Here is a 14890-nt window from a genome sequence, read left to right as displayed (position 1 = left end):
ACAGATGGTGCCTCCCAACAGCCTTAGTGCTCTAAAAGTCCCTGGGTTTGTGAACACAGATTTTTTTTGCTGTGACTAAAGATGCGTTGCTTGGAGCCAGGTCATCCTCTCCATTTCCCCTCTCCCTCTCTGCAGCCATTCTCTGGCTGCCAGTGCAGAGAGGTCATTGATGGGTCTCAGGCCCTGAGCTGGTCACATGTTTATCTCACAGAAACCAACTGCATGGCCCAGCTCACCATAGTAATTACCCCCTCAGTAAAAGTTTTTAGATAAAACTACTTAGAACCCCCCGGCCCCCGAGAAATTCTTCATAGCTTGAATGTAATATTTCCATTGATTCCTTTCATCTGCAGTATATCAGCATATAGTAGTATTTCCATTCTAGCTTCCATTCTCTTGTCTTCTTTTATTTTTCTGTGAGCCTGCGGCAATTAGTAAGTGTGGATTTTTTGCCATTTAATCTGTTGTTTGTCACCTTCAGAACCTGAAAAGCAGCTTTCCTGATGAGATGTTGAGGAGCAGCCTACTGTGTAGTAAACAGTGCACACATTCTTATGCACCAACTGCAAATGTAAATGCAAACATTTTTATAGCTGTTGTCAACAACGCACATCATAGGAGGTCTCATATCCCTGTTTTGGCAAGAAACATTAATTTTGGCATTTGTTGCACATACCACTCAATTAAGTGGAAAATTCAAGCAGGGGGTACAAGCAGAGCGCTATGGAAGCTCTCCATTTGATTCCATCAGAGACTTGGGATTTAAGGGAGACCGAAGCTCTAGGTCAGTCAGGGCTCGGTGGACTGCTGAGCAGGTATGAAGAGACACAGTAGTAGAACAAACTTTTGAAGCAGAAACTTTTTGAAAGCCTGTGCACATCTGCAGCTTTGAAAATGCATCCTGTGGTGACAAGTTAGGGAGGTGCCAGCAAAAGGTTATGGTGTTACTCCCATAACACAGCCACACTATTTCATCCTAAATGATTCTTCATGAAAAATCCATTAAATTGATTCCCTTGAAGGGGGGAAAAAATAAAAGAAAAAAAAAAAGAAAAAAAGGCAGCAAAACCCCACAAGGACTAAAAACGAGAACTAAAACAGGAAGTAGAAAGACTGGCAAATAACGATATGTCACATCCTGTGGAAATCAGGTGTGTATTTGCACTATCAAGTTACAAGTAAACAGATTCTGCAGATGAGTTGCATCTTTAATGAATAGATGGAAGACGTGAAATGCTTCCTAAGAAAACTGATTTGGTCCACTTGCTTCCTGAATTAACAGCCATACTGAGATTTAGAACAGCTAAAAATTCCAAGAGGTTGTGCTCATAGAATAAATCCAGGCATCTCTTTCAATGAACACAAATTATTGCAAAAAGGTAACTTACAAAAGGTAAGTTACTTTTAAATTGTGCCTTCTAAAATGGCCTTTCAAGCTGCCACCAAGGGCATTTTACAGTTCTTAGTCCCAATTTTACAGAAGTTTTCTCTGTGCACAAGATACATTCATTTCCCCTAGATTAACAGCAGAGTTCCAGTTGTGTCTCAGAAATACCCACTCTGCCAGCTTCTACCCCAACCATCCCAAGAATGCAAATGAAAGCAAAACACCACAGGTTTAAATAGTCTGTATTCCACGGTGAGAATTCCTCCCTAAATTAAGTAAGAACAATTTTAGTCAAGAATACATGAAGTATGGAATAGCCTTCCATCTAGAAGCAAGACGGAGAACAGTCAACTAGCTAACAACATAAACACCTTGTACTCCTCTTCAGCACTTGCTCTTCTAATCAGAAATGAGGTGGGAAGTCAAAATACCCCACCCAAGGTTCTCCCAGCTCCAAAGAGTAACAAAGACTAGTTTTCTTTGATACTGTTTTCTAAAGGGCCTCATTCCCTGTTTCCACATTTTGTAGCATGAGCCCCTCAATTGTAGTTTTGGGGTAAACTATAGATTACAGTGTCATAGGATACTGGAACTGTAGGATTAAATATATTGTCTTAGACAGAGTCAAATGCCTGTGCTTACAGCAGGCAGCAGTCCTTATCACAGTGTGGATGGCAAAGAAAACTTAATGAGATCTTTGTCTCATCACAGCCCTTCCTTCCAGAAAAGTGCTGAGCTTTTCTTTCCACATTTCCCTAATAGTTTCTCATATGATAGCACAGCAAATGTACCTTTGGGAGTGTCCATACCACTGAAATCAAGTTAGGCAGCCTGTAACTGAGACAGCTTTTTGGTTGGGCAAAGAGACTCACTTTAGTTCCAAGGATGAGATAATTTTTCCATTGCTGAATTATCAAGATCCTTGAGATACAGAACCAGCTCTCTTGAAAGGAGCTGGTCTCATGTCATGTCCCTGGACCCATGCACTTATTCCCCCCCTGGCTCAAAGCCTTGTGGGGTAATATAAGCCAGTTGGCCTCAGCTGCTTTTACTTCTGCAACCTCTTAGTAGGCCTAGCAGATCCTGCACAGTTGTGACTCTCCACAAAAATAAAACTGAGCCCCTAATGAGCAAAGCAAAAAAACACAGTATCTCCATTCCAGTCAGTGAAGTAAGCTGCAAGCATCAGCTCAGTGATTCTGGAATGGGGAAAGGCTGCTCTTTCATGTCACAGAAACCCTTAATTAACTGTAGGCTATCAACAGCCAGGGGACTTCTCAGAACCCTAGCCAAGCCCAGCTACTGAAATAGATTCCCCAAATAAAACAGTACATCCTGCTCAAGAAAGCCAAGTAGTTTTTCAACACTATTCGGTAATGGAGCATAACTAGTGCATTTGTATTCCCACACAAGAGAAAAAGGGTTGTTGGTATGTGGGCCCTACTTGAGCTGATTTATCTCATCTATGCCACCATACTCACTGTATTAGAAAAACCTCACACAACTTAAATCTAACAATATTTTTCATCCACCATTAGCTGCAGCTTGGCCAGAAAAATCAACAATAAATGAATTCTGAAGAAATGTACTTCAAAATGTCCCACAAATGTCTTGCCAAATGAAGAGCATTAGGGTGCCACGAGGTGCCAGCGGAAACTGTAGAACAACTGTGTGAAAAGCAAACAATTTTTCTTTAGAATTACCTGAATTGATGGAAAGCCTCAGAAATATACCCACTAAGAAACCAAAACACCTAATGAAAAAAACCCATGGTATCTAGAAAGCATGATATGATGCACAAGGCCAGCTGCTGTTTTGTTTTTGCTCATATTTATGTGCACAATAAAACACATTTTAAACCCAAATATGTAATGCAAACTGAAATAGGAATTAATTTGTCATAAAGCCAAGGAAAAGCTTCAGTGTTAAGATGTTTAGAGTAGACAGTGGAAGGCCTTACATGTAAAAGTAATTTAAATCTAAATCACAGTAACTGTAGGAAGCTCTGCCTTTGTCCTCCACCTACCAAACTAAGACTTTCCCACAGGGAAGAACAACAAATAGCAAATAAGTTTTGATTGCTTGGGAAAGCTGGGCAAGCAAAGTACCTTCTTAATTACATTATTCTTAATCACTAAAGTCTGGTTCTTTGTTTGATACTGTGTAATTATGGTACATCCCAAAGTTGTAAGATGCCTCTTTTCAATTTGCTCCCTAATAGAAAGAAATGCCATAAGGGATGTTTCTCCAGAAACTGGTGTTGTGCTAGCAATAGAAATTTACAGATGGTTACAAGATATACATCAGCACCTGTATTTCCCAAGCTCACAAGAAAAAGTGGGTATTGATTCAGAGGAGTGTCTTGCCCATAAATCTCAACATGAAAATCGGAAAACAGAACTCTAAGTAATAAAACTGAGTACTAAGAAAAGAGAGGTCACTTCAGCAATTTGTAGTTTAAACATTAAGAAAATTTGATTTGTTACACAGACTGAGCACTATTGTAATTGTGAAAGAAAGCTTTTTGACATAGTGTGTATGGAGATATCATTCCTTTGTTTTTATAGACATAAAAAGAAATCACATATTAACCTATAATATTTCATACTATATATGAATTACAAAGCCGCAATATAATGTCAACTGCAGTATGCAAAATTCAGCATGAAAATATTAAAATAGTAAAATGGATAATTATTTCAAAACTTCTTTAAAATGCAAGTTTTCTTGTTCTGTTGGGTTTTGCTTTTTTTTTTTCACAAACTGGAAATAACTACATTACTAAGTCTAAACTTTCTGAGTAATAGTCACAGCTTTGCACAGCAATTTGGTTTTAAGATAAATAGGAAACTTCCCCACACAGAAGATGTTTCATTTATGTGAAATGCATATTACAGAACTTTTCTAGACAATTATAATCTCTTTTGACAGTTGTTTTATCCAGAGCACAGATGTTTGCCACTTGACCATGAATGCTGGCTGACCTGCCTAGATCTCCATAAAAAGTAGTTGTAACAAAGCTTTTCTGCAAATGGTTATGCAAACAGGAATCTTCATCTTATGTATATGAAATAATATGTTCAAAAGCATTTCTGGGAAAAAAAAATATATATTCAAAGTACATGTACTGAAAATCACACTGATGAGAGTATAGATTATAGCCAAAAGAGAATTAACAGCTAAATCAGTATGTAGAGTATTCTTTCAGAGATCAAATTACATTGCCAGTGCAACACCCCCCCCAAAAAAACCCCAAAAAAACCCCCCAAAAAACCCCCAAAAAAAGATAAAAAGAAAAAAAAAAGAAAAAAAAAAACAAACAAGCAAACCAACAAATCAGGAAAGTGGTGTTTATTTGTGGTTTTTCATTAAGTAAAGCAGGTAATATAGCCTATTAACCCTTCTCCTTAGATTACCATGTAATGTAATCCTGGGGTGAAAACAGTAAAAAAGGAGTTGACTTGTCTTTTAAGTGTCAGCTGCTCAGAATGGCAGCAAAAGGCAAAGGAAAGCTGTGGTAGGTGATCACTGGACAGCCAATGCTCATTGTAGAGAGACCATCCGAGCCCATGTAACGAACAACTTAAAATCCTATTCTTAACACTATCCCCTCTACAATGAAGTGGGCTAGATCCCTCTCTGCTAGACCCTGAAAATGAGCACACTCTGTTCCCTTGAAGAGCTACATGCAGAATTGCAGTACACCTTTAAATAGTCACATTATAGCCATTACAATTAGAAGGGGCTGGAAAGTTACTGAAGCCAATTGCCATCACAATCAGTTCCCTGTTTTCTTGGGAAAATGTAGTCTCACTAGGGAGAGATATGAGAAAGCAACTGGCCATCTCCTCACTCTATTGTTTTACAAGAATTTATGGGTGGGGTTGAATCTTTTTTTAGAGGAAACATGATTTAGGGAAAAAAAACAAAACAAAACCACAAATCACTCCACATCAGTTGCTGAAAGCTTCCAGATTCCTTATGATCTCTGTACCTCCTAAATGGAGATAAATCTCAAGAGAACTCAAGGCCAAGAATAAGGCTTGTAATTTACCCAATTGTGTCTTTTTGTTTGTCTGTGCACACAAGCATAATTAAGGAGTGGACAAAAGCCAAAAGCCCACACACAATGGCCCTGATAACCTCCCTATATTTTGTTTTCGTTGTATGGATGAAATCATGTTTGTTTACATCTTGTAAAATGTATCCAAGGTCTGACTCAGCACTTTTTCAATGCCTCTATAAGGCTATAAAATTAGTTTCAAGTTCCAGAACTTCAGCATGTATTTTGATGGCATTAAGCTTTACATATTAACTAAGCATCACCTGAGGTACTGAGATTTAAATGCCCATTGTAAAATGAATCTATGATGACTGGATTTTAATGTATTAATAATTATTACCCTATTAAAACACAGCATTATCAATTTTGCAATACTAAATTACGGGATTATGCTACCCATAGTTAAACAGGGAGACTGTAACCTTTTTTACAATCTTGACTATGTCAAGTTTCTGCTAGAGGGTCAATGCCTTCATACAAGTGTACTACAGGCAAAAATGCTGTCAGTTTATTTCTGAATTTTCATAATTAAAGCCACTATTTATGTATGCTGCAGGAAAAAAAAATAACTGCAAAAGTATTTAGCCTGAGTGCTATGTCAGAAGAACATGGTAGGTGTTTGGAAACCAAACACAATTGGTTTCTTTCATTATTATGGAACTCACTTTTTTGTAATTCAAAATGAATGCCAGACAAGAACCATTGTCACAGCATCTCAGAAGAATGTAACTCAATTGTGAGCTAAATGTATGTTCTCTTAGCTATAAAATTTTCATGCTTATAATCAGATCTCAATGGGCAATTTTCACTTTTTCTAACAAGTAAATGGCCAGACAGTGCAGCTCAGTAGGAAGGTCCTGGGCACTGAAAATGTACATGGCTCATATACATGTAATTAATTGTTAATTACTGATGTGCAACGATTATTCAGCATTTTTTCCCCAGAGAAAATTCAAATTTCAGCAATCAAAATATTCTGGTTCATGGCCAAAGATAATCTTCTGTGCTTTACACAGCATACACATGTAATACACCTGGTTCTAAACAAGGTGCTGTCTCCTCCTTTCAGTAACTGTTACCATTTGTTACAAACTAGGCTATTTTGGGAGAATCCGGACATAATTTAAAAACAGGATTTGTAAATAAAACTGTTTTAACTTCTAAAGTTCCTTTTTATTCTCACCCCAGGAGGAAGAATTGGTATTTCTAGGCAGGAAGATAAAATAAATACACCAGAAACTAAACTCTTTACAATTTGTGCAATTTTTCTCCGCGATTTTGCATCCCTATACATAACTTCTGATGGACAGAACACACTGTATTTACTGTTTAGGCAAAGCATAGCAAAAGATCTTACATAATACTCCTTCAGATGTCAACCTAATAAGTTACCTCTTGGCAAATTCTGGTGTACTGTCCTTTCATCAGTTCCCAGCTGTTTGCAGACAAGTAGTGCATCAATCTTCTCTCTCTGCTGAACACCAATGGCTTCCCTAAAATGAATTCACATTTTGAACACAGTTCTCTGTCAAGGTTTCCAGGAATATTGAGAGCCTAATGACCAACCTAACATCAATAAAACTTAAACTTCTCTCTTAAAAACCACAAATAATGCTGAAATCGTATGTCAGATGCTGCAATGCTTTTGTTGCTGGCACAATTTAGAATTTAAAATATAAGGGAAAAAAAAAGACAAGAGAAGTTTGGAGTGCAAATATTCTTTGGTTTACTCATTAAAACAAAAGGACACAGCAAACAGCAAAAACACTGGCAATTAAATAAATGGCAAATTCTTTATATGCTTCCTAACAAAAAGTCTTTGGCTGTTTGAAATGTATTAACTTCATGCTTTTAAGTACATTACAGTGTCTAGAAAGTCACATTTTTTATCCCCAATGTCAAGGCAGAGAGAAGATGAGGAAGAAGAAGAAGGATAAAAGGTAGGAAGAAAAGAAGAAAAAAATTTATTTAAAATTCCATTTTCCATTAAATAGTATATAACACAATGATAACATTAATTTCTGTTTCTGCTTTCATTGTACACAAAGCAAATTGGCTTTTATTTATTTATCAACTTAGCAATTTATTTATCAACTTTGGTGAATTCACATCATCATACACATCAGACTATCATATCAGATATACCGACTCACATCTTTTCGAAAAGAATTGTGACCCTTCCAAACCAAATGATTGATTCTATGATTCTACTAGCAGAATTCTAAAAATCTTTAGGAACTGCACAGAGAAGTCACTGTGTTTTATCTTATCAAGGCAGAGTTAAAATTCTGTACCACAAGCAGTTTCTTGGGAATAGTCTTCCCCAGTTCGGCTATTTTCCTATAGCTTATTCCTCAGATAATCCCCATGTAGTCAAAGGAAGCAAGCACCTGTGCAGGTCTATAAGGATCTCTACTTGGATCTCTTCCTGCCTTGCAGACAGGAAGTTTTCACCTCTGAGCTGGAGATGCACAAGCCTGCTGTTAAGACTATGTGACAGCATCACTGATTTTACTTAAAACTCAATGATTCATAATGGCAACACTAGGAAGCTGTTATCTGTGCAGAGAGCATAAAAGACTATAACTGAATCAAATATGTCTATTTTATAAGTAAATGAAAGAAATTACAGAGTGTACCATCACCGTGATAGTCTGTTACCAACATTACTGGATTCTGATAGTTTAGAATTAATTCTGTAAATCTATGAAAGATGCAGATTGTCTGACAGCATATTGTTTTGGTCTGTATATCTATCTTGCAAGACTCTTACTCTACTTGAGTCATTCTGTTCGATTGTCTTTATCAAGCTGTTTCCATAGGCAAAGCACAGTAAAAAAAGTCATGTGCAATTTTCATTCCAGATAGACTGTGAATAGCAACAGATAGCACATAGTAAGAAATCAATTAATAGAGATATTCAGGAAAGATTTGTCATAATGTAAAAAAACCTCTTTGCATGCTCCCTTATTCCTTCATAAATCAACAGTGTTCCATCTACAAATAACTCATAGGCAGTTACCTCTAGTACAAGTACTTATATGTTGCCCTCATCTAGCATTTTGTTGACCCCATCACAAAGTTTCTGCAAATGAATTTTATAAGGTCCAAAGGGATTGTACAAGGCAGCCAAAAATTCACAATCAGAGAAGTGATCAAACACATTGTTGATGCGTCCGTGTGACTTCGCAGTTAGGTGACGCTGAATGATTTCATGGAGCAGCTCTCTACATTCATTCAAGAGTTTGGACAAAAAGTTCCTGTCAAAGGTATAATCCACCTGATGGAAACTGACCACGGTCTTAGCCAACTGATGAACCTTCTTCTTGAATTTCTCCATCAGTGCTATTTCATCCTGATTAAATTGGTTGTTCCTGTAAAGAATTGCCAATTTGAGGACTATTTTAATGAGGTTTTTGATGATCTTCTCTGCTTCTTTTTTATTTTGTGTATATTCCTTCGTTACTCTGTAAAGCTCATCTAAAACATCACTGCTTGTATCATCGATCAAAGTAGTTGCTATTGATTTGGACACCATTTTTCCAAGGATCTTCTTCTGGGCCTGAATGGCCAGACTTTTGGAGTTGAAGACATCTGTGGCCACTAGGAGAAGAAAAAAGTGTGCCGTCAGTACTTTTAACAGACAGTCTCTGGACAGTTGAGGAATACTTATGCATTCACAATAGTCTTACTAAGTGCCACAAAAATAACGCAACATAGTTGCAGAAAAAAACCCGTATTTAAATCCCTAAAACTCTCTTTTCTTTAGGTTTACATTCTTTCAGACAGTTTTACTTTTGAGAAAATACCAACTGAACTTGCTCAGAAATGGTTCAGAAGATGTCTCTATATATGGATTGACAAAATTTCAAATAGAGGCAATAAAACTGCTCTGTTTGATCAGATGACTCACAAATCTAATCTGATTCTCACATTCATAATGAAATCTGAAACCAGGATTATTTCAATGTCATGACAAATAACCACTGCTACTCAAATAAAGATAATAATTCAGTGAAGCAACCATTATAAAGCCTGTCCTGCTTAGCATTTTACATGATCAGTGAATGCAAACACAACACATTAATTTTTTTAAGATATCTATTTTATACATATCTATAGATATCCATGCAGAAATACAAAAGAAAGACAAAATACCATGGTAAGCAAACAACACCGAGATTCTCTCTGGATGGAATCTGAAGACAATGGTTCTCAGAAGAAAAGCAAGTACAGAATAACATTTCTGTGTCCTGTATTTTATGCAGTAAAAGCAAGACATTTACTTTCTAGGGATTGTCATAACAATTGTGAGCATAACCTTTTAAAAGTATCTTTTTGTGACCAATGAAGTAGATCCTAGACTGACCACATTTCCACTTCTAAAATTATGTTTGATTGCACTAATACACCCAATGACTGGTTTGCACTGTTGTTCAAAAGAACAAAAAGTTCCTGTTAAAAGACCCCAAACAATCCTTCAGAAACTTGACTTGTGAAATGTTATCACTTGTTCTGTTGTCAGCAACAATTTTTTGACACTGCCTTGGCAGCACTCTCTCCATTAAGACAGATGTAAGTTGGTATTTTCAGGTAGAATTGTCTGGGAAATGGCTGCCTTTGTGCTGCAGCTCTCCTGGAGTCTCAGACAGGGGGAAGGAAGACTACATCTGTTTATACTTACTATACATATGAAAGGTTTGCTTAGCAAACACAGGGACTAGAAATATTTTCTTTTTTCTTTTAATGAAAACATCAACTCTGCAGATGTCAGTCAGTAAATCCCTGAATTTAGAAAAGGTTTCCTCTTAACTGCTGGTATGTGGGCAGCTGGGTGTGTTCAGATGCAGGGTGCCTCCGGGGTTCCAGCAAATAGAAGAAACTTGTCCTTCAGGACATGAAACACAAATCTGTATTTTTAATTCAAGAGTATGTTTGAGAAACTTAATAACAAGCTCCCTTTTTATTATCCCATAAACCTTCAAGCACGTTTGTTAGTTACAACTTTCAGTGCATATCAGTATTTTGTTTTGAAGCATGAAGTGTCTGAGCACATTTTAAAAATGTTTACTACAAGAGGACACTTGAAAACCAAAGAACCCCTTGTTAACTATCTTGGGCAAAGCACTCAAGATCACAAGACAGACACACTTCTCAACCACAAAGATACAGGAAGACATTAAAGATGCTGAGCAGTCATTTTGACCTGAAAATATTTGATCTTCTTTCTTTCTGTGTTTTTAAAGCTAAAACTGCAACAGCTACTATTAAAGTAAAACTAATCCATGTTTTCCAAAGGGTGGTCAAATAGTAGAACTCAACAGCCAATGCTTTACAAAGATCTACAGATGAATGATTTCTTTCTCTTCCAAAACAGCAATATCAAGTGTTATTTCATAACTTTTATTAGTTAAAGTCTTATTAATGCTTATGAGGTCTCCTTGATGACACTCCACATAGATATGGATGTTCCTACTAATAGCAGTTACTGTTAGGCAGTATGCTAAATATTTTACAGTTTTTCAACAAAAAAACCCTCTTATATGACATAATTTTACATTTTATAAAGTACAACTCAACATGTAGTTACCTTTGCTAACCAAAACAGGAACTGCTCCATTCCAAAAGCTGCTGAACTCTTAAGGTATTTTCTTAGTATCTGTCCAAGTTTTGGGGCTATCCAGCATGCCTTATTTTCCATCTACTTTGCTATAAGTACACAGAAGTTAGTTTCATTTTCCCTGTGCTCTTACATGGGTTCTAATTTAATTGCTAAATATGTAAAATTCATACTTCAGTACTTCAACCAATCCAAAAAAGGAACTTCCTAACTCTTTGTAGTTTATAATCAGAATTTTTCCTGCTTGCCAATGACAGAAAGACTAAAAATTTATTTCACAGTTTGAATAAAACTCAGTTTAAGCAGTAAGAGTACAGAACTTCTTCAGAATGAACACACATACTTCCTTAAATAACAGTAAAGCTATTACTTACTTGTTCATCTAATGTAATTGCAGTTTTTACTGCTGACAGCAGAAAGAGAAGCAAAACACCCAAGCTGAAGACTGGTCTGTGGCGTATTTATTCTGGTAAATGCAGCACACACTTTATTGTGTGCTTTGAAACATTGTCAGAAGCTATCACAGAGAGAATACGGGGTTTTCCTCCTCACTGTAAGGGCAGCTCTTCTCAGCTACCTTTCTCTCCTGCCTGCAGTGCTTCATTTTGCTTTGGCACCTCAAAATGCAAGAATACATCTCAGTGGTTTCACTTCCTTGAAGAGAGAGCTGAAAGGAAATTGCAGCGCCGAGCAAGCAGTGCAACACTGAGGGCTGTTCCTGCCAACTGACAACTGGAACAATTCACAGACAGGGAGGGAAAAGAAAGGTCCTGTGACTCGAGAGGACAGGTGACGTGTCAAGAAGAGGTTTTAAAACATTAACCTGGTATCTGCAAGTGGAGATGCTCATCAGTGTATCAGAGGTGCCTGACTCAGGTTGTGCTGAGGAGGGCAGCGCTCCCAATGCTAGGGCTGCCAGGCATCCCATTTCAAACTTTGGACTGCAATTTCAGACACCACCACCTGAAAATGCACCTTTATACAACTACTTAGGGATGACTGTATGTAGACACATTTTGAAAGTGATTGCAATAGCTGGCCTGGATGTCTGACCACACCATATGTGTTGACAGGTTATATCCTTAGAACTGCCACTTTAAACTGAAATAGTGTCATTTCTTTGGTGACCTGCTGGTAATCCCACTAATTTTAAGCATCTCACAGTTGGGTTTACCTCATGACTGCTATTTATAGCTCCAATTTCTTTCCTCTGCAGTTTTATACTTTACCTTTTAAAAGGTTATCATCAAAAATATGCCTTTGAAATCAATGAGATGTCATTTTCTGCACAAACTACTCAAATAAGCGTGATTATATGCAGTAAAGCCATGCCTCCACAGAGGAAGGTAGTCCAAGAGGAAAGGCTCTCAGAAGAAATCCTGCTTCCATTACTTTGAAATTCACAGGATCAATCTTGGGAAAAATGCAGACATCTCTAAAATCTCCTAATTTATTATTTAAACAAGAAAACAAGGTACAAGAGACTGCCTCCTGTGAAAGCTGTTGAGCTTAGTAATTATGAAACTTCTTTATTTTCATAGCCAAGCACACAGTATATGTGTTTAACATGGTATTTTGTGTATTAAAATTAATAAATACAGGACATATACAATGTCCAATGTTTATTCTGCATGTGTTTTTCCCAAAATATTTTAAAACTATATTTAAATATTTAAAAATATTTAAAACCATACAGAGGTTTTCCTTAAACTGTGGTGGAAGTGTAAACTTTTAGTGAAAATTTTAAATTGTGATTAATAGACTCTCAGGAGACTGCTATAAAAGTACAAGAAGGCTCACACTTATGGCTGCAATGATGACTTTTCCCTCACATGGAAGTTAGCAGACCTCTCTCTGTACTGTGGCAAATGACTATAACAGTATTACCACATACCCTATGTCTCAACTTTAGTTAAATTAAAAAAAAAAAAATGCAGTATTTGCAAAAAACCCAGCTTCTTTTCTTCCACAAGACAACAGTCTATGGTAGATTCAACATCACTTGCAGTTAAGTATATGCAACCTCATGTACATCAACAATGCATACTTGAGTCTCAGAGTATTTTTAAACTTCTCATTATGAAGAAGCAGAAAAAAAAAGCATCCAGCAAAAAAAAAAACTACAGCAAACCAACATAAATTCCATGGTCAAGTCAAGAGCTGAGCTTTCAGAGACTCACTGTGTTGACAGAATAGTCTCAAAAGAAGAGAAAATATGACTGTGAAACACTGCTTCCTAAGACCCAGTTCTCATTTTAGTGACTGGAACATCACGTGCTGCATGAGTTAAGACTCAAAAATGATGAGGGTTTTTGGGAACAAAAACATCAACATGGGCTTGAGAGGAAAGGGACAGCACTGACTGATGGCTTCAGGCAGCATTTAAAAGACTATCACATAGCATTGAGAAATGTAGGAATGGATTTCCTGCTGGGAATCCTGTGTGTGTTTGCTTCTCTACAGACTGTGTGTGAGAACTACAGCTAAAAGCCTGCACATGCCATACAAATTGCATGTTTAGTCAGACTCCTGTAGTGAAAGAGCACTGTTTCCCTGGAGGGAGGCAACTTGAAATCAAGTGGAATTAGTGTTATGCTCTCTGACTGTATGTGACCATGAGTCATGCACCTCCAAAATCATGAGATTGCCTAGATATGAAGGGATAAAAGAAGTACTGAATTTTTAATAATTTTTTTGCCTCCTGCTTTCTGGGTCTTCACAGGTCTACCCTTGTTTGTAGGAATGAAACAGGCCAGAAACATTAAAAAAAATAAATACAGAAGCATACAAATATATGAATTCACATATAAATACATTACTTCAGTAAGGTAAAGCTCCAATGGTGGTAAACTACAAGAGTTAGTACCAGTGAACAAACAAGTCCTGAGGTACAAAATAGGCAGAATAGTTATAAACCTGTTACCAGGGCTGTAACAATTTTCACAATGTACTTATTACATGACAATATGATTAAAAAACTTGAGTGGTAGGATATAGACTATGAAATCTTCAGTTATGAACAAGGTAAGTTGATTTTTCTATCTGCCAAATGATATATATAGCTTCTTCTTAATAACCATTTGAGTGAGTCACAGTTTCAAAAAGGTTTTCTAATGCTGTTTTCTTTTTTCTATTTTAAGAGTGTCAGTGCTTTGATTCTTATCTCTGTGCTTCAAAGTTTCCTGGGTGAAAGGTATGATGAAATCCTTACAATCCTTCCCAAAATTCTTCTAGAATTCCTTCTGAAAATAGCAGCTCCCAAACAGCCACTTCAGCATATTGGCCAGTCTCCACATTCACAAGCATTTGTTCACTTATTGGCTTTTCACAAGCTGATGAAAACTGAGGCTTGTATCAGACATGGAAGACCAGAAACACTCTGAGAGCTTTCACTCTTCAACCTCAGACACTGGGACTGCAACTTCACTGCTGGCTGAGGGCAGGAGTGGAAAGAGACCAGGAGAGCCACAGAGTTTATTGATAGAAGGACGTCAGCCGGACACATGGGTTGGGCAAGCACCATCAGGCAGTGGAAAACCCAGACAGCAAATGGCTAAGTGCAGAAGGGGGAATGAAAAAAAAAAACCCTCAAACAAGGGCCTTGTACAGTACTTGCTTCTTTCACATGCACCTCTACTTTTTTAATTCATGTACATGAGGTCCTTATTGGAAGATCAAATATTTTACTTGGCACCTTGTGTTTAAAAAGAGGGATTTATATATGAATACTGATTTAAACTAGAAAACAGTTTTAACTAAAATTTTCAATGCATACAAAGCATTCTTTCACGAGTAACATTTGCCTACAGTTCTAACAGGT

At 37.0% G+C, this 14890-nt stretch overlaps 1 protein-coding gene across 5 annotated transcripts in view; it reads right to left on the bottom strand.

Moving 5' to 3' along the window:
• Positions 1–7150: 7150 nt before the first annotated feature.
• Positions 7151–14890, bottom strand: part of TNFAIP8 (TNF alpha induced protein 8) — a 33249-nt gene continuing 25509 nt past the window's right edge. For 3 of the 5 annotated variants that reach the window (XM_038125234.1, XM_038125235.1, XM_038125232.1), the window contains exon 2: positions 7151–9053. In XM_038125234.1, coding sequence (XP_037981162.1) covers positions 8488–9053 — 566 coding nt within the window. In that variant the 3' untranslated portion in view covers positions 7151–8487. Of the gene's footprint in view, positions 9054–11040; positions 11423–11444; positions 14624–14890 lie in introns of those variants that run through there. The other 2 variants (XM_038125233.1, XM_038125236.1) reach the window with 2 other exon arrangements.

The sequence above is a fragment of the Motacilla alba genome, chromosome Z (assembly GCF_015832195.1).
Source record: "Motacilla alba alba isolate MOTALB_02 chromosome Z, Motacilla_alba_V1.0_pri, whole genome shotgun sequence".
NCBI classification, from domain to species: Eukaryota; Metazoa; Chordata; class Aves; order Passeriformes; family Motacillidae; genus Motacilla; species Motacilla alba.
This window is presented reverse-complemented; position numbering and strand designations above follow the sequence as displayed.